This window comes from Adiantum capillus-veneris, chromosome 19 (assembly GCF_014529385.1).
Source record: "Adiantum capillus-veneris isolate H3 chromosome 19, ASM1452938v2, whole genome shotgun sequence".
Classification (NCBI taxonomy): domain Eukaryota; kingdom Viridiplantae; phylum Streptophyta; class Polypodiopsida; order Polypodiales; family Pteridaceae; genus Adiantum; species Adiantum capillus-veneris.
Window position 1 is genome coordinate 113,381,417 of NC_140949.1, and position 22,653 is coordinate 113,404,069.

General features: G+C 42.3%; 1 protein-coding gene across 2 annotated transcripts in view; it reads left to right on the forward strand.

Moving 5' to 3' along the window:
• LOC147434685 (GDSL esterase/lipase ENOD8-like) overlaps positions 1–22,653 on the forward strand; it is a 49,231-nt gene that overhangs the window by 18,769 nt on the left and 7,809 nt on the right. Inside the window, exon 2 of one of the 2 annotated variants that reach the window (XM_086491135.1) lies at positions 9,632–9,823. The exons of the other annotated variant lie outside the window; for it this stretch is intronic. Within the exon in view, the coding sequence (XP_086347261.1) occupies positions 9,632–9,823 (192 nt within the window). The remainder of the gene's footprint in view (positions 1–9,631; positions 9,824–22,653) is intronic. 2 annotated transcript variants of the gene reach the window in all.

Here is a 22,653-nt window from a genome sequence, read left to right on the forward strand (position 1 = left end):
AACCCGCAATCTCTACCTAGATCGCATAAATGATGCGTATAAAACTCCTAGGAAAATTTCGCCAGAGTTTCGAACGCACAATGGCTATCAACACAAAATAACCATTGTCCTGCAAGCTCAATACAATGAGCAATCAATGCGCATCAAACTACACTCAACATACATGCATAAGCTCTGCAAACTTGTGTCCAACAAATGCTCACAAAGAGTACCACAGGTGACCATACATGTCATCTACAACCAACCTCTGCACTTGCTCACAAGATCTATTGCTCACCACATAAGCATACATAGAGCATTATCCGCTCACCACATAAGCATACATGTCATCTACAACCAACCTCTGCACTTGCTCACAAGATCTACTGCTCACCACATAAGCATACATAGAGCATTACCCGCTCAAAGACCATGTATGCAAGCCACAACACTGCAGAAGAATCACTCAACTGCAACTGACAACACCTGTGGGAGTACTAGACTCAACGTGTACCTGGGAGTCAAACCCAATCTTGTAACACCTCATTTGTGCCTGCTACTTGCAGTGTGCACGGGTAAGCTGTCTGCAGCAAAGAAAACATCAGAGCCCAAAACTGTCCTGAAAAACAGTCTCTGTGTTTTTAATTTCAGACCCACCTGCACTCCGAATCAGAAAACAATTCCTTCTACAAAGTCGTAGAGCTTGAAGGCAGCTCCGTTTTGAACGAAAAAGTTTTGGAATTGGAGCTTTGTAGCTCAAGTTATGAGCAAAACAGTAGACTGCTGTCAAACTGCCAAAAACTGAACGACTTTCTTCTGTGCTTCTTTGAGCTCATAGAAAGGCTCAAACTCACTTCCCACAATGCTTCCATGTCTATGGAAGCTCCAAGCTCCAATCTGTCGCCGATGTAGCCGTTGCAAAGCTTGCCGAGAAGAGGGAAAATGTTGTACACAGTGGGCTGATCTGTAGAGGAACTGTGGACTGATCTGTGAGCACTAGGAAGCTCCTGAGAGCTCTCATGCAAGCCTCTGTATGGCTATCCACAAGCCTCCTCTATTTGTTTGCTCAGATCTATGGCCTCTCCGCCATAGCCGATGAGTTCATTGTGAAGCCGTCCATCTACGCTCTCACACATGTCGCTTTGATACCAATTGAAGGGGATTGGAGAGCACCACAGATGGAGAGTTAGAGAGATAAGGAAACACACGACACACAGATATGGGTCGGGAGACTCAAGGAGTGAGCATCCCCCTATACACTTGCTATGTATAAGGTATACAAGTCAGTGGGCGCCCAGACTCTGGGCAGAGGCAAGGCACAGGCGCCTATACCCCAATAGTAATCACTACTAATGTAGTCCCAAAACTGGCCCTGTCATTGTAGTCCTTTGTTGTTCATCTTTTTGGCCACCTCCCTCCAATAAGGGCTCAACATGATGCTTTCCACCTTAGAGAACCAAGGGGACTAGTGAGACATCGAGTTGTGAAAGTATCTAGTTACCTCTCCCCATTCCAAGGCCTTCGCTGCTCTGTTGCACTTTTGAGAAAGCTAGCCAATTAAGTCCCCCAAGCTTCATGCTAGACCACTGAGAGGCAAGCAACTTGTCGTGCAGATCCAGCCCTTTCCATTGGCCACCTTGGGAGCACAATTTGGCATTGTCCATCATGGCCTTTGTCATAACATCCCATGCTTGATCTTGCTTGGACTGGAAGAATCTTTTCATCGGTTTTAAGAACTCCTTCCAGTTGCATCTGGTTATCTTAAGTAGTGGGCCATCAAATGCTATATATATAAGCATAAACAAATAGATCACTTTCAATCTACTCACAAAAGGGAGAAGCACGTATTCCCACCTACACAACCTGCTTGTTATCTATTCAACACCCATGAGAATCTTTGCTTGTAGGTTATATCCACTCCCAGATGGCTCCTAGGTGCCTAAATATCATCCCTTTGGATAGAATCTCCCCAGACCACATTACCAAATAAAATGAGTCATCTTCTGAAAGGGGGATCAATCTAGATTTTCCAGTATTGCACTTTGACCTTGACGCAATGGCATACGTTTGCACAATCTCTCCCCTCTTGAAGCACAGTCTTCAAGCATCGTCACGAAGGGATGAAATTCAATGGTAAACAATAGAGGAGCTGGTGGGTAGCCTTGCTTAAATGATCTTTTTACCTCGAAAGCCCTCACAATCCACTCATTGGATAAGAGCTCAGATTGGCTACCAGCACCCAAGGTGCTGACCAATGGACACATACGTGGCCCAAAGCCCGTGATTTCATGCTTTTCAATAAAAGTCCATGTGATCCTATCATCCACTTTATCTAAATCCAATTGTAGTAACACAAACTTTTGCTTAGTGAATGATGCAAACTCTATGCTGACCATTGCTGCCAGAATCTTGTCGTAGATAGATCTTCCTTTTATAAATCCATGTTGGTGGGGGGTGATGACCTTGTCAAGTAGGGAGAGAGCCTAAGAGCAACAATTTTAGTGATTATTTTGTATGCCATTGGCATCATAGTTATTGGGCACCAGTGCTTGAACTAGGAGGAGCGAGTTTGTTTAGGGATCGGTTTGATAAGGCCTCTTTTGATGCTCAAGTCGAGAGCTCCATTTAGTACGACTTGGTTAGCCATTCACGTGATTGGAGACTTAAGCTCCTCCCAAAATTCTTTGATGAAATCTATGGTCATGCTGTCCCATCTAGGAGACTTCTCTTTGCCCAAAGCTTGTATCGCAAGAGAGCATTCCTCCACGAAGAATGCCTTCTCCAAGATGTTGGTGTTTGAATGTGATACCGTTTTTTTGACACTTCGTAGAAGAGCAGCTTTGGCTTCATCCACTTTTGGGGAGCAAGACTCACGTTGGCAAATGATCTATTGCAAATGATTAAGCATCATATGAGACATTTCATCCAAGTACTTAATTTCCTTTCCTTCCCCATGTGTAGCGAGTGGACGATGCCCCAATTTCTCTTGACTTTGAGGGCACTAAAGAAGTGAGATTCATTAGACTCCTCCGATTGGAGGAAAGTCTCTCTAGATAGAATTTTGGTCTTCTTCACCTCCTTGAGTTTTTGTTCAGTCAAGTCGCATTTTGCTTCAAGCCACCTTATGTGCTCGGCTTCAGAAGCCATCCCTTCTTTTTTTGTGTGGTTAAAATCTCTACTTCATCTTCTAGTTTCTTTAAGTGCTCCTTGTGGTGTTTCTTCATTCTAGGGCATGCAGTCTTGATTGCTTTTTGAATATTCTTGGTGAAGATATCCCAAGCCTTAAGGCTTACCAGTCCACATCTTTATGAAGCTTTCTTATAGCTTTGACGACTACGTTTCTGAAGAGAGGGTCTTTAAAAATATGATCCCCTGTTGTCAAAAGCTTCTTCGATCCTTGGGGGAAGTGACCTTCTTCTTTGGTTTTATGGAATTTCATTCTTAATAATAGGTGATCCAAACAGGCATTGTGTAGCTGCCATCTTCATGTCAAGTAATGGTGGCAGTCAGTCAGCTTGATGGAACAATAGCGCCTATCCAATCAAGATGATGTGCCAACATACTACATGCTTGTATATGTGAATCCTAGCATGCTATTCCATGGACCTACCTCCCACAAGTCCATTAAAGACCACTTCTCACACAAGCTTTGCCATCTAGATCTCTCAGATCCCACAAGCATGTTATGAGTCTATTCTATCCTTTCTCTTCTCCACCATATTGAAGACTCCTTCAGGAGCCATTCCCCTTCCATGTGAACGCCTTGCAAGTGCTCTCAAAGATTCTCTCTTTCCTTTGCCATGTATTGACCATATATGTTGACTATGGTGATATGTTGGTCCACCCACTTGATCTTTACTCCCAAAGCCCTCCCAGATGGATGATTGAACACCACCTTGGGTTCTAGGTCCTTGTCCACAACCGTAAGGACATCGATGTACCCATCACCCCCCTCTCCATAAAATACAAGATTCTTCCCCAGTGCTTGTTTTCTTTTACTTGCGGCATTGAGGTGATGCTCTTGGACAACCCAACAATTGACTTCTTTTCCTTTTCTAGCTTCCTCCCAGAAGAGGGAGCTCTTCTTCTATGTCTTTAGCCCCTTAACATTCCATGATTGGATAATCAGCTCCTCCATTACTAAGATAGGGGGACAAACTCCTCCACCTCCTGAGACTCTCCTATTGTACCCTCTTTCCTTGTGTCCTCCTCCATTAGTCCCATTCCCCTAGGTTACCATGAGGTTTTTTGGAGGATTCAAATCAAGGGATTTCTTTTCTTGTAATAGTGCAAAGGGATTGTGAAGCAGAATGACAGACTTCGACCCTTTTGGTTGGGTGGGAGGAGAGTAGCTTCTCTCTTTCCAAGTTTTGTAGTCTCAAGTGACATGGAGTCCCTTGCTATTGCCTTTACCCTTTTGGCCTCTTCAGGCCTAGGAATTGCACCACCGACAAAGTTGTCCTTTTTTAAAACTTAGGTGGAGAAGTATTCTCATTGCTTAGACCTTTAGGGATTTACCAAGTGAAGCTCTGCTTATCCACCGTCTTCTCCTACTGTTTAGTTATCTCTTTGTCACAGATCGTAGCCTCTTTTTCTTCACCTTCTCTTGACTCTTTGCTATTCTTTACCTGTTTCTCACTCCCATCTACGGTTGCTTTTTTTACATAGATATGGTTGTCGCCTCCTAACATGGAGTCTTGCATTGCCCAGTTGGTATTTACTTTAGCCTCCATTGAGGCAATCTTTGGCAAAGTGCCCAAATTTGTTACACTCAAAGTATGCCCCAAAGTAATTCCTTTTGAAGTTGAGTGGAATCGTAACTAGCACTAGTCTAGCATTGATGACCATGCTCTTTGGTGGTGTCTTAGAGACATTCCGGCCTATGCACACCCAATTAGATGCCCTGCCTAGTCCTCTTTTGTTAGGAGCAAAAAAGGGGGTTCCTCGAGGACTAGCAAGCATCCTAATATTATCCCAAAGCCAATTTGGTAGCCCCGTGAACTCGACCCAAACTAGATGTGTCCCCTGGAGGGATTCTGTCAAATCAAAAACGGCCTCCCATGGTACTACACAAATTGTTTTCTTGTTAAACAAGAGGGGGCCTTCAGATCTTCAAAACATCAGAGTTGTCCTTGAATCTGATTGAGCAGAAGCCTTTAACAAGGTATACAATACTTTCAATTGCTCCTCCATGCCTAAGAATTTGTGGTTCGTGAATCCATTGTATCAGCTCATATCTATTCGGGACTCTCCCACTGAAGCCAAACACAAGCATAAGCTTTGATTACATGGCTAGTTGCTTTTTGATAAACGTTGGTGGAATCACCACTGTGATGACCTTTGCTACCTCCACCTACTGTGGGAGAGACTTCTTTAGAGCACTATATGCTCAATCCGCCAACCCATCCTCGAGTAGCCCACTGCATTTAGTCTGTGAGCTAGATCTTTTGTTATCGCTAGGGCCGCCCTCAATCTGTCTATTGAATTCTTTCAGGTCGTGTTTGAGGTGGGTCTTTATAGTCTTTAGTTTTTCACGGCCTTCATCGCTAGATGCCTCACTAGTTGTGGCTTCATTTTTGTCCATAAGATCTAGACCATAAGATCATAATGCTCACAAATAAGATGCATGGTATGAGAGAACCAGATCTGGTAGCCAACTTGTTAGCATCCATACAAATGGTGCCTTGAGGCTCCCTAGCCTTGAGTGCCTTTACTTCAAAATTACAACCTTTAATGTTAAGGTCGGCCACTTTATCTTTTCCTTTAATGGGGAGACTCTTATGAGCTAACAATTCTTTATTTTTTGCCTAGGCCAGACTCTTTGATGATGCATCAACTACTAAAATGTCGACGCTCGGTGATCTCGGTGTCGATCCATCCCCTTCATCCATCGGCACGATGCCTTCCTGTAATTTTTTGCCGTAATCATCTATGAGAACCTTATGATGTCCTCTTCTATGGGCAACATCCCTAAGGTGTTCACTAAGTAATTTTTTTTTATATCACGTGCATTCACCAAAATGGATTTTAATTACCCCTTATACCCCTCTTGTACACATGAATCTGTAAATTTACAAGAAATCAAAATCCCTTCTATTGAACACACATGCTACGTTACATATACTTAGTGAGATCCCTAGGGCAACATCTCTGCATCCGTGAAAGACTTCTTCATGGGGCAATGCCTAGCATTAGGTTTTTCGGGGGGGCAGGGGGGGGGGGGGGGGGGGGGGGGGGGGTAAGGAAAAGCCTAAACCCAATGGGAACGACTCCTATCAACGGGAAAAATAAGCAAGAGGGAGCGCCAAAGATAGATCAAGAAGAAAAGAAAACGTTGAAGATGGACTAAGGCTTGACATCTAATCTAATCTGGGCATAGATAGCCAAATGAAAAGCATCACAAGTTAAATGAAGGCTAAAAATAAAAATGTGATAAAGATGATACTAAAAAAAACGCCAAATATGAAGGAGCACCGAAGATGAATGAGAAGCGGCAATAGCTAGGCTCAACACCTACAACAAGCTCAGAAGGGTTGCTTGTTGGGGTTGCTCTATGAACTAGTGCCTGGAAAAAAGGATTCATTGGTTTGGGTAGCTTTGCAAGTCGTGACTGTAAGGGGCAGCCAGACAAGCCAAGCCTGCGTGCACCGTCACACTCTCACGAGCTTGATTGCCCTCACTTATGAGACATACACAACCAACACACCTTCCCCGTGAGCAATAGTGTCTCCAGTACGAGCGCCCCCCTTCCCCTATTCACTGCTCCATTACCCTACTTGGCTACCCATCACCCACAAGGATTCATTCTTAACAATCATTTCTTGGTGGCATTTTTTTTTCCAAAACTTACAATGGTGAGTGAATTATATTAACAACCACAAAAAATTACATTTTCCTTGCCCGTGTCAAGCCATGACAACTCTTAGAAGCCACCTTGTGACCAGCGCAGGGTCCTTATCTATGAGAGTCAGTTGAAGCGGTGTCAGTTATCCTAGTCCATTCATCGAAGTTCTTGCGTTTTCCAAAGGCTAGTATCGCCCCCCTGCTTTCTTGTACTATCTCTGTGAACTTGGTTGTTTCCATGGTTTTGTCGAATAGGCGACCATCGTTCCTAGCCTTCCAGACTTGTTGAAGTAGCAGAATCTGACAATTTATGTTGCAATAAGCATCTTCTGGCTTTTCCAAGCCTTCCCTCCCAAGAATAGATTGTTCTTATAAAAGCCAATCTTTCATGTCCTTTACACCCATTTGCGTATCTTACCCGCAAGGCCGTTGATCGCACAGGGTATTCCTTGAATAGGTGGAAGAGGTATTCACTAACCACTCTACATTGAGGGCATCTATCCGGGCCAATCCCCCTAGCAAGAGCCTTTTCCCAATCGGCATTGCTCCCCACAATACCAGCTTCGAGAGAAAAACCTTCATATTGAGGAGCCATTGTGGGCACCATATGTTCTTGGTGACTTTCACCCATCTTGATCCTTGCCACTTCATGCCCCATTGTTTGTTCATTGGAGAGAACCAATCCATCGAAGCAATAAGTGTGTGGTATACTTCTTTGGTATGAGGCTTAAAGAAGTGCCCATCCTTAGGCCATCACCAAGCTTTCCACTCCAACTTCGACTCACAACTAGGTAGGCACCAACTGTCTACTTGTTCCAGGGTTGTGTTGATCAGTAGTTCTTGGTGGCATTCTAATACAATCACTCACATTTGTGAGTTTTGAAAAAAAAAAAAAAGGTTGAATTCAAGGAAGCAAGTGTGGAAAATTGGATAAAAATTGAAGTGCCACATGATGGCAAAATGTTTTCCTTCTTATTGCTCTTAGTGGGCCATTAAATTGGTGTCACATCTAACATAGGCCGCTATGATCAGGTAGTTGTAACAGTGGAGTCTTGTTAACAAGGACTTCATTAGCTTTGCAGCTTTGCCTTGCAATTTGTTGCAAACGGTGTCCAAAATGAGAACATAGGCAATGAGACCATAGCCTAATAGTCAAGGTGGATGTGTGGGTGTGTAAGGACCCAGCCGCAATCCTGCAATGCTCTCTCTGCATGCATGGTCTCACGAGAGAGAGAGAGAGAGAGAGAGAGAGAGAGGTCTCTATGGCTACCCAATACACCCGGCTCTATTTCTCAGCCCATGCATCTTTGGTGCACCTAGATTCGGTATGGGAGAGGCATTCCCGGCGATAGTGTATTTGCCTCTTGTGGCTCCATACAGAATTGCTTTGGCGGTTTTCCTATGTCGAGGAGGGTGGCCCACGGCACTAAAGGGCACGGGTAGAAAGAGATGGGATCGGCGGCGCAGGTCGAAAGGAGGAATCTCGAGGGGGATTGAGGGCGGAAAAAAATGGGCGCCCATGGCAAGCATGGAGTCTCAAACCCTCACCCTCGCCACCACCATGAGAGCCCAATGCACTAACCACTACGCCCGCGACGGGGAAGTTGACATATGGACAAACCGGCAAATGATAAATAAACGTGGACAGCCCTCCCTGCTTGTCTAAGTTTACCTTTTGGTGTCCTAGTTTACCCCGGCATCCTACGATTACGCGCATCTTGATCTTCGTGTCCGAACTTTGCTGCCGTGGATCCCACCGCTTGAGCTTCAATAAATCTCCCGTGCCCTTTAGTGCTGAGGGAGGGTGGCTCCTTGATTAGCCTTTGTATAATGGGTATCATGATATGGTTCTGCATGTGTGCTGGATCTTTGTAATTCTGGTTTGACTTGGTAGAAGCCTGGCTCGATTTGAGTAGGGCTGTCTCATGTAATTTTTCTTATTTTAATTCACTACTCACAGTTAGTGAGTTTTGCAACAAAAAAAAAAACAAGAAGGATACAAGAGAGCCCATGCCAAGGAAATTTGCCAAGGGACTACAAATCTCTGGCTTTTGCAGGGAGCCAATAACCCATACACTTACTCAAATAACTGTAGCCTTAAAAGATCAAAGGGATAACTTCTAATTTTTTTTCCTCTTTTTTATTAGACCAGTCTTTGTGGATGAGCTAACAATCTATCATCTAAGTATAATGGGGGGAGGGATTCTAGTCCCCCTCCCTGCCACGTGTCAAAAACTCCTTCAAGCGACGGGTGTGGCGAATAGCTTCGAGAGCACAATGATACACACACACACACACACACACACACACACACACACACACACACACACACACACACAGATATATATATATATAGACAGAGAGAGAGAGAGAGGCGGCCTTCGGTCGTCGGACGCACTAGTATCTATAAGATGATTAAGGATGTTGGAGATCGTCAATAACTCGTGTGAGGGCCCTTTGAGTTTACCTAGTCTTAAGTCATGATAAAGAATGCTAAAAGTGGGGTAGACTAATGGGTGCATCTATAGTATATATAAAGAGGGAAAGGATTTTGGCAACCCCCTCTCCCCATGTGGACTCGGTTCAAGCCACACTGGGTGAGACAGTGAACAACAACACACACACACACACACACACAAGTGCCATCGTAAAAAACGACACCTATTGACTAGTAAATGACAAATGTGTGCAAGTGTGGCCCTCAAGGACTCTCTCTTAGGTTCTCATGGCAACTACAATGCATGACCAAAAACTCAAGATTTTTCATTAAAAAAAAACATGATTCTTGTTTGTGTATATGAATTTGCAGCACAGGCAGCTGGTTTGCCCTTGCTACATCCATACTTGAAGGGCTTTGGCGCTAATTTTGCCTCAGGAGCAAACTTTGCAGTGGTGGGTGCCACTGCTATGAACACCACCTTTATAACACCATTTCATATTGGAGCCCAAGTGGATTGGTTCAGAAAATTCAAGAGTAGCGTAAATCAAGCTCTTGCCTCCGGTAAAGTACTTATTAGCAAGTGAACATTTTCTAAACCAAAATCGTGTCCCCCTTGCCCTAACACATAACAACCCAAAAAAAAAAAAAAAACACCCACACAAGGCTCTCTCTCTCTCTCTCTCTCTCTCTCTCTCTCTCTCACACACACACACACACACACACACACACACACACACACACACACAACCACCCTTACCGAAAAATACATTATTTGAGTTTATTTTAACGTTTGATAAATCTGTTTGATCCAAAAATTGTGGCTTCACAAGTATGCATGAAGGCACGGCTATGCGTAATATATGTTTGACTACCTTGTAACCATGATAAGTGCTCCACATGAGGGAAATTATCAATAAAATGGCTTGTATAATCATAATTAGCTTGTTTTTCTTATAAAAGGTGTTCCTAATGGCTTCAGAAGAATTAAAAGATATTCATAATTCAAAGATTCTTTATATAACAACAAAAACGATGTACTACTCTAGAACATGTAACAACAAGCAGCAATGACAAAGCACATAGATTTGCAATAGTATCACGTGGATGTGAGAAGGATGGATACAACTTTTAGAGAGAGAGAGAGAGAGAGAGAGGATACTTTAAAGAGAAGAAAATGTTAAAGAAAAAATAAAGGAGAAGAGAAACACAAATATACAATGTGAAATCGAACATCTCTTTATATGGACACAAAAGGTCTTGTGACTTTCCACCTTCATATGTCTTTTGGCTTTCCACTTTCATCCATCTCTTCATCTCCTAAACTCACCCTTCACTTACTCACTTGATATGCTTTGAAAGAATTTTCAATTTTTAGAGATTGGGGAGGTCTAATATCTTTATAAAAAGTAACCTAGTTAAGGATCATAGACATAAACTTGTTCATATGGATTAGCACAGGATGTGTGCGATTTGCTTTAATAAAATGTAACCTAGCTAAGGATGATAGGCATAAGCTCTAAATTATTTGCTCTCTTTTTGGATGGGGGGCTCTCATGGCACATGTTGTGCATGAGATAATGTTGTCACTCTTTTGGTTTTTTAATTTATTTCCAACTCACCTATTGGTGAGTACTGCCAAAAAAAAGATGATAGACATGAGCTTGAAGTGATGAATCCCCTACTGGGTAGCTTTCAAGTACTATTGCCCAGAATCTCTAGAGATGCTTTTGTTGTTAGGTAAAGGCGATGTGTCTCACCGTGCTTTGTCCGTGTCCGTTGGCCAGTGTCCGGATGCCCACATTTATTTCATTATTCTTTATACACCCTACTGGTAGCTTTCAAGTACTATTGCCCAGAATCTCTAGAGATGCTTTTGTTGTTAAGTAAAGGTGATGTATCTCACCGTGCTTTGTCCGTGTCCGTTGACCAGTGTCCGGATGCGCACATTTATCTCATTATTCTTTATACACCCTACTGGTAGCTTTCAAGTACTATTGCCCAGAATCTCTAGAGATGCTTTTGTTGTTAGGTAAAGATGATGTACCTCACCGTGCTTTGTCCGTGTCCGTTGGCCAGTGTCCAGATGCCCACATTTATCTCATTATTCTTTATACACCCTACTGGTAGCTTTCAAGTACTATTGCCCAGAATCTCTAGAGATGCTTTTGTTGTTAGGTAAAGGCGATGTGTCTCACCGTGCTTTGTCCGTGTCCGTTGGCCAGTGTCCGGATGCCCACATTTATCTCATTATTCTTTATACACCCTACTGGTAGCTTTCAAGTACTATTGGCCAGAATCTCTAGAGATGCTTTTGTTGTTAGGTAAAGGCGATGTGTCTCACCGTGCTTTGTCCGTGTCCGTTGGCCAGTGTCCGGATGCCCACATTTATTTCATTATTCTTTATACACCCTACTAGTAGCTTTCAAGTACTATTGCCCAGAATCTCTAGAGATGCTTTTGTTGTTAGGTAAAGGTGATGTATCTCACCGTGCTTTGTCCGTGTCCGTTGGTCAGTGTTCGGATGCCCACATTTATCTCATTATTCTTTATACACCCTACTGGTAGCTTTCAAGTACTATTGTATCTCACCGTGCTTTGTCCGTGTCCGTTGGCCAGTGTCCGGATGCCCACATTTATCTCATTATTCTTTATACACCCTACTGGTAGCTTTCAAGTACTATTGCCCAGAATCTCTAGAGATGCTTTTGTTGTTAGGTAAAGACGATGTGTCTCACCGTGCTTTGTCCGTGTCCATTGGCCAGTGTCCGGATGCCCACATTTATCTCATTATTCTTTATACATACAAAGAATAATGAACTCTCACTCATTCTCACATTGTGCTCATACAATAAGATTTAGGAGCTCCACTCCACATCCATGTGTCGTGCTCTCTCTCTCTCTCTCTCTCTCTCTCTCTCTCTCTCTCTCTCTCTCTCTCTCTCTCTCTCTCTCTCTCTCTGCTGTTGCACACACACACGCCTACGATCCATTCCTTCACAATTGGTATCAGAGCTTTGGCTTCACGACAAATGGAGTGCTACAGAGAAGTAAGTTTCGGCTATGGTGAGCTCTCTTTCGATGGAAGCTTGAGATTGGTGAGCAACCACCATATCTGTGCTCATGGAAGCTTGAGAGACATTTCCAAGCTTGAGAGGAGGGTGTATTGCATGTGTGTATGCTTTTTTGCAGTCATACTTGCAGGAAGAATGCAGATTTTCATTTTTGCAGGTCATTTTTTGGGCTTTAAAATAATAGTTTTTTGCGTAACTTTTGCATATGAAATGCGATTTATGCAAGTTTATTATGCAAGTTTAGGATGTAACCTGGGGTTTTGGCACGCTCCAGACGCAATGGTTATGTCCATTTGGACTGATTTTGACCTCTAAAATTTATGCTGCATTAGTTGGTTATTGTGTGTCTCGCAGTATTTCACACATAGTTTGCTCTCCGATGTGAGAGAGGTATTGGCTGCAAGTTTGCTCACGTGTGGGAGGATACGTTGTATGATATGTGTGGTTAGATGCTCAACGAGACTCATGTGATTGCAGTTTGAGCTCGACAATGTATGTCTCGAGTATGTTTTATTGCAGTCACAGGTAGAGCAGGTATTTGTGTACTAGATTTGCAGGCATTTGTAATGATGTATGCAAAGTGTGGAGATTGGTGCATGCATACGGAGTGCGGTTTAATGCGCTTTGGTTGCTCATGGTTTTGAGCATGCAGTCACTTTGGTTGCCAGTTTTGTAGCCGTTTTGCTGATGAAACTCTGGTGATATTTTCCTAGCAGTTTTATGCCATCGTTGGTGCGATCGATATTGCGATTGCTTGTAGCACTCAAGATTTGAGTGCAATGTTTTTCCTTTGAATCCTTTCGGATGGTGCATCGCGAGCGTGTTTCTCTCTACATTTTTGGTCTTGATCTATGAGTGCTCGGCCATTTGGAGCTTCCAGTTTTGACTCCCAATTACAGGTTGAGTCTAGTACTCCCTTAGGTGTTGCCATTTACAGTTGAGGACATCTTTTGTAGTGTTTTGGCTTGCATACTGGTTTTGACACAACAAGTGTCTTGAGCTTTTGCTTTGTGTATGCTTTTGTGGGATAGTGGTTGGAGTTTACTCACCATAGTTTGTGATCGAGCTTAGCTTTCACATTGACAGGTTTACAGGCAGATTTGAGGGTCATTTGTGAGCTGCATTTTTCAGCCATCATTCCCTCTTCACAGGTGCCTATGTATGGCTCAATTGTAAGCTAATTTGCAGCACAATTGTGAGCTGTTTCTTCAGCTATTTGAGAGCTAAATTTTGAGCTTTTTTGGGGCTAATTTGCAGCCATATTTTTCAACCATACATGATCTTGTGCTACTCTATAAGTACAGTTCTTCTTACTCTTGATAGTGGTTGAGTTTTGACTTCCACTTTTACACAGGTTGTGTATGCTACGCTTTTCTGGCACATTGTTCATTCATTGACACATTTTGGCAGCACTTTTTCACTCACATATGCATGTCATTTATGGCATTGTTGACTGATACTCCGGCTAGAGCGGTTTGGCTCTGTGTATGACTTTGTGAGGTGATTTCAGATGAGTACATTCTCGGATTGGCCATTTTGGCATTTGTTGTTGTCTCCATTGCAACTTACTGCTAAGTTTTTTTCTCCAATTATAGGAGAGACTCTACCAAAATTTTGCCAGATATGTATGCCTATTGCAGGCTAGTGAGCTTGACTGTTTGCTCATCTTCTTTGCTTGTGACAGTGGTTTGCTCTCAGGTGGGAGAGTCTTGTGATCTCAAGCATTGTTTGTCATAGTTTTGGCATGGATATGGAGACACTTCAGGTTAGAGGCGATCCTTGATCACGATCATGACAGACATGTTGGCACTGTGACCATGATGGACATATGAGGACAGATGCATGGTGCTACTATGAGGACAGATGCTAAAGAGTATGCATGTGATGGGAATGTCACTTTTGAGTCTAGCTTGCCTTCAGACTACTTTGTGCCTTGAGATAGCACGTCGTCTATGCGTTTTCTACTAGACGAGCATGTAGTTTTTCACATGACGCCATGTTGTGATTTATTTTTCTCTTTCTCTAGTGGAAGACTTGGTTGTGTGCAGTTTGCTAATGGTTCAGCATATGACATAGAGGGTGATGGAGATGTATGCATGTATTTACCTAGCGGTGCGTCGCTTACGCTACGAGATGTACGTTATGTACCATGACTCAGCCAGAGTCTCATTTTAGTGCATCAATTGTAGAGTAGTGGACATTGTGTACTGCTTGGAGAGTGATCGTTTCAGATGCATTGGGGAACACTGGTGATAGCCAGAGGTGCTTGGAGTGGTCTGGTATACCCTTTGCATATTTCTGACACACAAGACGATGTAGTCTCTGTGTATTTGCAGCCATGTTTGGAGCAAGAGACGAGGCGTGTCTCTTTTGCAGATGTTCTACATGAAGAGAAGGTTGTACATTTGTCTTGTGGTGACGTTCATGCAAACTTTGGTATCTCTAGAGATGCACAGCTTAGTCAATATGATGCGTCTGATACGTTTGAGGGCGACAATGTCCTTCAATTGTGTGTGATTGTAATTGTGCTGATTTTTTTATTTTGCAATCATTCTCAGCAGATATGCCTTTGCCAGACGATGCTGACATGGTGATGCATAGTCAAGTGGTTCTTGATGAGGATGCATATGGCACTGAGGTTGCTGACAGGGATAGGTTGGCACACATAATGCATGTTTCGTCGGCTTTTGGATCTCTCATGCCTGAACTTTTGGTTTCGAGACCTGATCTTGCTTATGGGATTGGTGTATTTGCAGTGGGAATTGTCAGTTGTGCGATTGACTGACACTGGAATTGTGCATTGTGGAGCCATGCAGGTCTACACAAGATACCTGCATCAGGAGTGTCATCTTGGCTCATGTGTTTGGAGTGAGACAGTGGGCATAGGTTGAGAGCCGTCTTCTCTCACCTCTTGTATATACTAGTTGTAGGCTAGTCTTCCCGCCACTTATCGGCACACAACCTTTAGTGGGAGAATGGAAAAATGTTAGGTAAAGGCGGTGTGCCTCAACGTGTTTTGCTCGTGTTCGTCGACCAGTGTCCGACCTCCTACATTTATCTCCTTATTCTTTTATACATACAAAGAATAAAGAGCTCTCACTCATTCTCACATTGTGCTCATACAGTGAGATTTGAGAGCAAAAACCCACATCCCTGTGTTGTGCTCTCTCTCTCTCTCTCTCTCTCTCTCTCTCTCTCTCTCTCTCTCTCTCTCCATCTCCATTGCACACACGCACACCTACGATCTATTCCTTCACATTTGTTTCATCCCTTGCCTTGCTAGAGGATTAAAACTCTAATGGCAAGTGACTCACAAGCCTTGAACTTGTGCCGGCCAGCTTAGAGGACACGTGAGTGTTGCTCTAGCTAACTTGCACCCGAGCGGCTAGTGCTCAAAGGTGTCCTTAACATATATAAAAAATAGATTTCCCCCATCTACATGCTATGCTACTTCCTACCCCACCATCTGCCACCTACCTCTCAATGCACATTGTCTCGCTTCTCGCTCACGCCCTTTGGTTTGCATGTTGCATCGCTTGACATCTGTCGTATGCCTCTCAGATTTCCATTTTTGCATGTTGTCGAGAAGAATCACATTATACTCTGTTTTTTAAAGGATTTTTCCCAACCGCGTACCCCCTACTCAAAAGAATGATACATTCAATACGACATTTGTTTGAGCGAAATCTTAAGGAGATGCTTTTTTTTTTTTGGAGTTAAGGGAAAAAAAAGAACATAAGCAAAAGGGGAGGAGAGTGATGTGCTTGGTTAAGCTGGGAGATATGATGGGTAATGCGGAGCCAGAGCAGGCGACACAGGCTCGGCATGTGGTGGTTGAGCACGAAGGAGAGGGTAGTTTTTTTTAATGTCTCCTCGCAAATGTTGCACAGAACTACACAAGCTGGGTTGGATTATTGTTAAGTATGGAGCCTGATTTAACCCTTGTAATTTTTTGTGGTAAAAACGCACATTTGTAAGGCCCCCATTATGAGGAGAAGCCATCGTCCATGAAGAAAAATCACTCACCGGAAACCATAATCACTCACCGAAAACCACAATTTTCACCACCACCAAAATATTAATTTCCGCTGGAATATTATGGTCGGATGGCGGCCGGAAAGTGGTCAGAAAACGACCGGTCGGTTGGCCAGTAGTCAATGGCCGGTGGCCAGTGGTCCCCAAAAAAATCATGAAATCCAATTGACCACAAGGTTTAGAATCAAAAGAAAGCTTATGAAGAGGGCTTGAACCTTGGTTAGGTTCAATGCTTTTGGGATGATTGAAAATTAGGACAGAGATTAGGTAAAGAGGGGGTGAAATTGTGCTAAAAACATGCTCTACTAATGCTAAACATCTAGAGATTAATCCATCCCATATTTCATCAACCATTGGAAGAGAACCCAGTAATATCAATTGAAGATTGAGTGGATTTATTTGAGGATTATATCAATGCAAAGAAGCAATAGGGCTACACACACTTTTCTGACAACTGACAAGTGCTCAATTAACTCCCTAAACAACTAGGAGAGTAGTGGCTCAAGAGGTTGGCCCTTGGACATATTAGTAGATTCAAGACTAGAATTTCCAACTCTAATTTGTCCTATGCAAAAGAGAGAATTATTACTAGGGTAGATCAAACTTGGAATGGTAGTCTAGTAAAGGTTTTGATACCAATTGTTAATATGTGGTGATCTAATCAATGTAGCATCCATAGTAATTGGTCTAATGCTTAATGTTACAATAGACTAGATTACCATAATAAGTAAAGCTTAAATATTGAAATTCACACTTAAGAAATGTGTACAAGAGTATGCTACTTAAGTAGAAATAGCAAGACCATCTAGTAGGTAGTACAAAGGGTGTGGTACAAAGCATGTGGCTAGGATACCACTCCCAAAAAAAGCCCTACAAAGGGAGTTGCCCATGAATCTAGGGAACCCTTCAGGTGAACTCAAGAGGATGCACAAATTCCACAAGCAAGGTAAATGGGCAGTCTATCAAGGCGATAAGGCCATCATCCAAGAATTTGAACTCCCAAACCGGCTATCTCCTCAGTTGAGCCCCCATAGGTTTTTGTTCTTTTCTTCTACCCTTATCCTAGTAGAGACACACTTTGTAGGTCTCATAGAACCCTTCCTAATCTAGAGACCCTTTGTTAGAGACTATGATAGGCCTCCAAGGTTGACAGATGTGGTTATAGTGCTAAAAAAACACCAAAAAGGTGTGGTTTTGTGCCAACTAATGGAGAAAAGATCAACTTCAACTTCCATTTCAATAAAAATCTTGATGTTGATGCCATTGAAGGGCCATTTTCTATGAGGAATGTCTAAGCTCAACCATCCCTAGAATCATTTGCTTCTTGTATAATATATAAGGCAGACAATGAAGGGCCTTTTCAACTTATACTTCTCAAATTGATGGCTACAATCAAAATTCATAGGGAAAACCTCTGACTATGTGACATGCATAGCTACTAAAATATGCATTGTAAGACGTGGTTGGACATCTGAAATTATGCCCAAGGTTATGTTAAAATCTCCTCTAATCCCATGAATTTGTATGAGAGTCCGCCATTAACTACTAATAGACACCCTTTTTGACATTATTCCAACCATTGAGGTTGGAAAAACTCTCTTTCTTGTAGCATGGAAGCACACACTTCTTCTTTGCATGCCTTTTTCTTACACCATTTCACAATGAAGAATTTATGAGTGCAGTGAATTGAAAACTCAAAGTATAGCCTCTTGAGGTCGAGAATGTGAATGCCAAGCACTATGAGGAGAGAGAAATTCATCCATGCCAGTTTTTCATGCTAATTAACACCCAAAAAAACCCTCCCCCAGTCCATCTATGTGTATGTGTGTCTGGAAGAGTGTGTGGATGAGGGGCTGATGGTGGGGAGATTTTGCACTAATCACACCAAGTAGTAGCAGGTGCATCCTCTTCCCCTTCATGGTGATGGTTCGAAACATAGGCAAATTCTTTATGTGTACTTGTCTATATATATTTATATATATATAGATATGTGTGTGTGTGTGTGTGTGTGTGTGTGTGTGTAGCTGTTTTAAATCTTAACTAATAAGACATAATTGAATTTTTACATTCAAAAGACAACTGGCCAAGGAATAAATGAACTGATATGTACAAAAATAACTCAGTATTAGAATTATTTAGGTACAATGATTGTATGAAAGAGATCCTCCTTCAGTAAAACTAGAAATAGGAGAACTTCCTGGTTCCTCAGTGAGTAATTCATTACAGAAAGGTTGCTTGCCAAAGAAAAGAAAGCCATCCAAGATAAGATAGAGTCCTTACCTGCATCCATCCAAACAAGACAACAATTCTGTTAGCTTTGGATGTGTTTTACAGGTATCAATGGACTATATCAGTTGTTATCCATGTCCATCTTATAGGTTTTAATTACTTTAGACAAGCTAGTTTATTCATTTAGTATGTTAGCAATTTTTCATATTCCTTTTTAAATTATGGTGGAGTCCATCAAGGGTAACACCTAAAAGCTACCACTTAGTGACCATGTATAAAGAAGCAACTATATACTTACCTTCTTCAATCAGTAGGACCCATGGTATCAAAAGGTACAAAAAGATGCGAGATCTGATATTTTTTGTTTAACCAGAGGTTATAGACGCTGGTGGTGATTACCTTTTTTTTTTACCACCAACTAATAAAAAAATGTAACTAGTTTAGGAGAGTAGTAAAAAAAACTTTATCATTTTCTTGCCAAAAAGCTTGGAAGCTATACCCAAGTAAAAATATTCACTTACCTTCTTTATCCAAAGAGTCATTATCGATTATCTCGAACAATAGTGTCTGGTCATACCAACCATGGCTTATTTCAAAAGTTTAGAAGAATGAGCTGCTATATACTTACCTTCGGAAAAGATGTCAGGTTACTCCCATATGCAATGTCCGGCATATGAGTTCCAAAATATACTAAGCAACAAGTTAATCATGGAAGAAAGAAAGAAAGAGCCCACTGATTTCGAGGACTGTCAGATAAAAAAACCATAATCACAGCGACAACAACCTGCTGTTTGTTTTCGCCAAGTGGCCCATTGGCCATAATCCCTTGTAGTAACCATTTACACAGTCGGTTATACAGTAACAACCCACCTTTTGCTTCTCACCCAACAGAAGCCTGAACGGCCATCAATCCACCCTTCATACTCACCACCACATACTCACCAACACCTACTGTCATTCATGCACACGCAGTCTTATGTGGAGGTGAAGTATTGCGCCCTGAGGCCACCCAATTATGCAGACCATGATTATTTTTTATGCACAAGAGGCCCACGGCCACCTATAGTGGCTAGGCTTTTAGCAAACAAAAAATCCAGTCAAGTTTTGAAAGTATATGAACCTGCAGTAATCGACATCGCTTACAGTAAGTCACAAGGACGGCCCAACAGTTCTAGGTCAGGAGCATTTTCTTATGCATATGGCAGGGATGCCCTAATCCTTATTTTCACTATATCCAGCCCTTTAAGAATATCAGCAGAAAGTGCCAATCTGCTTAGTTTTTGCAAGAAGCCCATAATGAAAAACGAGCCTACACACTATACATGTTTTTACCAAGCAGAAGGTAGGAAAACACCTTCAATAAGTGTTAAAAAATGGTGCAGAAAAACAGTAAACTCAGCCGAGGAGGAATTGAACACCTGAGTCACCTCCAAGGAGAGCTCCATTCTCCTTGGTAGTGGCAAGCAGACAGGAAATGTTTCACAAAATGACTCAACACACCCAATATAGCTAAGTGAGGGGTAGAGATGCGCCCTCACCTGTTTTTATAGCAGGAGGAGGCAAATCTTGCCCTTGTGCAGTGTCACGTTCTCGAGAGAGGAAGGCCACGCTCCGCCATGAGTAAGAGATATAGCATCGAGTATTCCGTCTATAGCTTTCAATGGAGATCGACAGACTGGGAGGAGGATGAGGGCCGCCTTCGCTAATCCTTGAGGGCAGTAGCCGTTGATCACGCTCGACAGAGCATCATTACTTAGTAGAGGGCTTGGCCCCCTGTAGTGGTCAAAATAAACAATCAATAAAAGCTTTTTAGACCTAGTATGGACCAGGTAGGAGGAGCCTAAAAACGGGGGGGGAAGGGGGGGGGGGGGGGGGGGAAGGGGGGTTGTTTTTGTTTTTTTGAGAGTTTTTCTTCATATGAATAGTATTCAAGTGTGTGTGTGTGTGTGTGTGTGTGTGTGTGTGTGTGTGTGTGTGTGTGTGTGTGTGTGTGTGTGTGTGTGTGTGTGTGTGTGTGTGTGTGTGTGTGTGTGTGTGTGTGTGTGTACCCGCCCTAACCCAGGCGCCACACACAATGGGTCAGTAGTAGGCCCATTGTGTATGGGCCTACTACCTAATGAGAGAGATAAGACTCTCTTTTTGAAACAATAGCCCCGGCCAGTTATGTCGATTGAGGGCCTTCATGATGGTATTCTTGATCTGATTACGGTTAAACCCGTTCCGGCAGTATTTCTTGATTAGCACAGATATTTCTTCCCAGGCCAAAGAAGAGGTAGATGACGAGTAACAAATTAAGTAGAGAATGCCAATATAGGAGCAAATAGCGGCTTTGTATGGCCTATTTCTATTTCTTTTGATGAATTCTATATGAGGCAGCTTGAGAAGATCCTTTCTCCAGATAAATCTAAGGTCATAACAGTCTGTAGATGGGGAATGAAGGGAGATTGAAAGGTTGAGAAACTGGGTTGATTTACAGAATTTCTCAACAGCAGTTGGATTTTCTGGGAGGGAGGTAGGCTCAATCTTTAAGCAGTGGGGGTGGATTTGATCAATCTCGTTAGAGAACATTCTGTTGTTAACACTCAGCAGGTCATCCATATATCTAAACGTATGATTGAACATTGGAAGTAATTTATGGTTAGTTTCCAAGTTTTTTAGACACCATTTGTATTCAAAAAAGGCAAGGTAGATGTTACACATAAGAGGTGAGCAGGAGAAGCCCATAGGAATGCCAAGGCATTGGTTAAAGCAGCAACCACCTACAAACACAGTGCAGTTATTCAGCAGCCATAAGATATAGGTGTAGATATTTGTTTCATTGAAGTGTAGAGGGTGTATGGAGTGAGATGTTTGAATCCATCTGGGTTTCTTGGATAGAGAGATAGAATGATTCTTTTTTTAGCATTGGAGAAGGCTAATTTAATAACCTTAGCTAAAACAGTCTTAAGGCCAAGTTCTCCACTAAGTGGAATGTTTTCATAGCATTGTGTTATGTCAGCTGAAAAGATGTGGAAGATATGTCGAGGAAGGTTAAGTGTGACTTCTGTAGCGTTTTTTGTTAGCCAGAAGGGATTGTATTGGATATTTAAGAATTTTTTGCAGATTTTTTGTTTCTCTGCACAAATGAGTTCAAAGTCTGTGAGAATAATATCAAGGCATAAAGTAATATCCTTGGTGATATCTGTGAAGATGCAGTTAGAGGCATCAGATATCCATCTGAATTTATGTTTGTGGAATTTATATGTAGGAAATAGTACAGGTAGCCTGGTGTTATTAAGAGAATAGCCAAGTTGTCCTAGACGTTTAGAGATCTTGTCCGAGATCTCTTGCGGTGTTTTGTTAGTATGACAGAATTCTTTTCCTGAAACTTGATCCCGAGCGGCTATCCAAGCAAGGTATTTGCACATAATAGTAGGACAGTTGGCACTTTTGTCAAGCCCAACCACAAGCCATTTATCTGAGATTAGTTGAAAATCAAGAGCTAGTTGAGGAGTAAGCCAAGAGCTATCAGACGAAAGCCATTTCCTAGGAAGTTGAGAAACTTTATGAAGGAAGCCTTCCTTCACTGATTCCTTTAAGTCCGGTAGTACTGTCATCTCCAGTCGGAGAGCACTAACAAGGTCAGTGAGGCAGCTAAGTAAAGCTGACAGAGCAAGGTAAGGGTTTTTTGGACAGTTGGGTATGTGATTAAGCCCTTTGGCTAGTAATCTTCGTATTGTGATATTGTCGATAATGCTAAGATCCTGGGTACAGACATGTTTACCAAATCCTTCAAAGTTTCTGCAAAATGAGGTGAATTGAAAGCAAGTACAGTAAGGGATTGTTTCTTGTCTAAGAAAGTCATTATTTAAAACTAATCCTTTTATAGGATGATGGTATTTCCATCCTATGAGAATGTTGTCAAGCAGTTTATGATCACCAAAATATATGTCAAAGCACTCACAAAAAAGGTTTTTTGGTGAAATCCAATCGAGAAGGATATTGTGAAACAGACAGTGTATGTAGATAGCACAATGATTCGAATCATCTTTGCTGAGAATCCTTCTTCCATAAGGG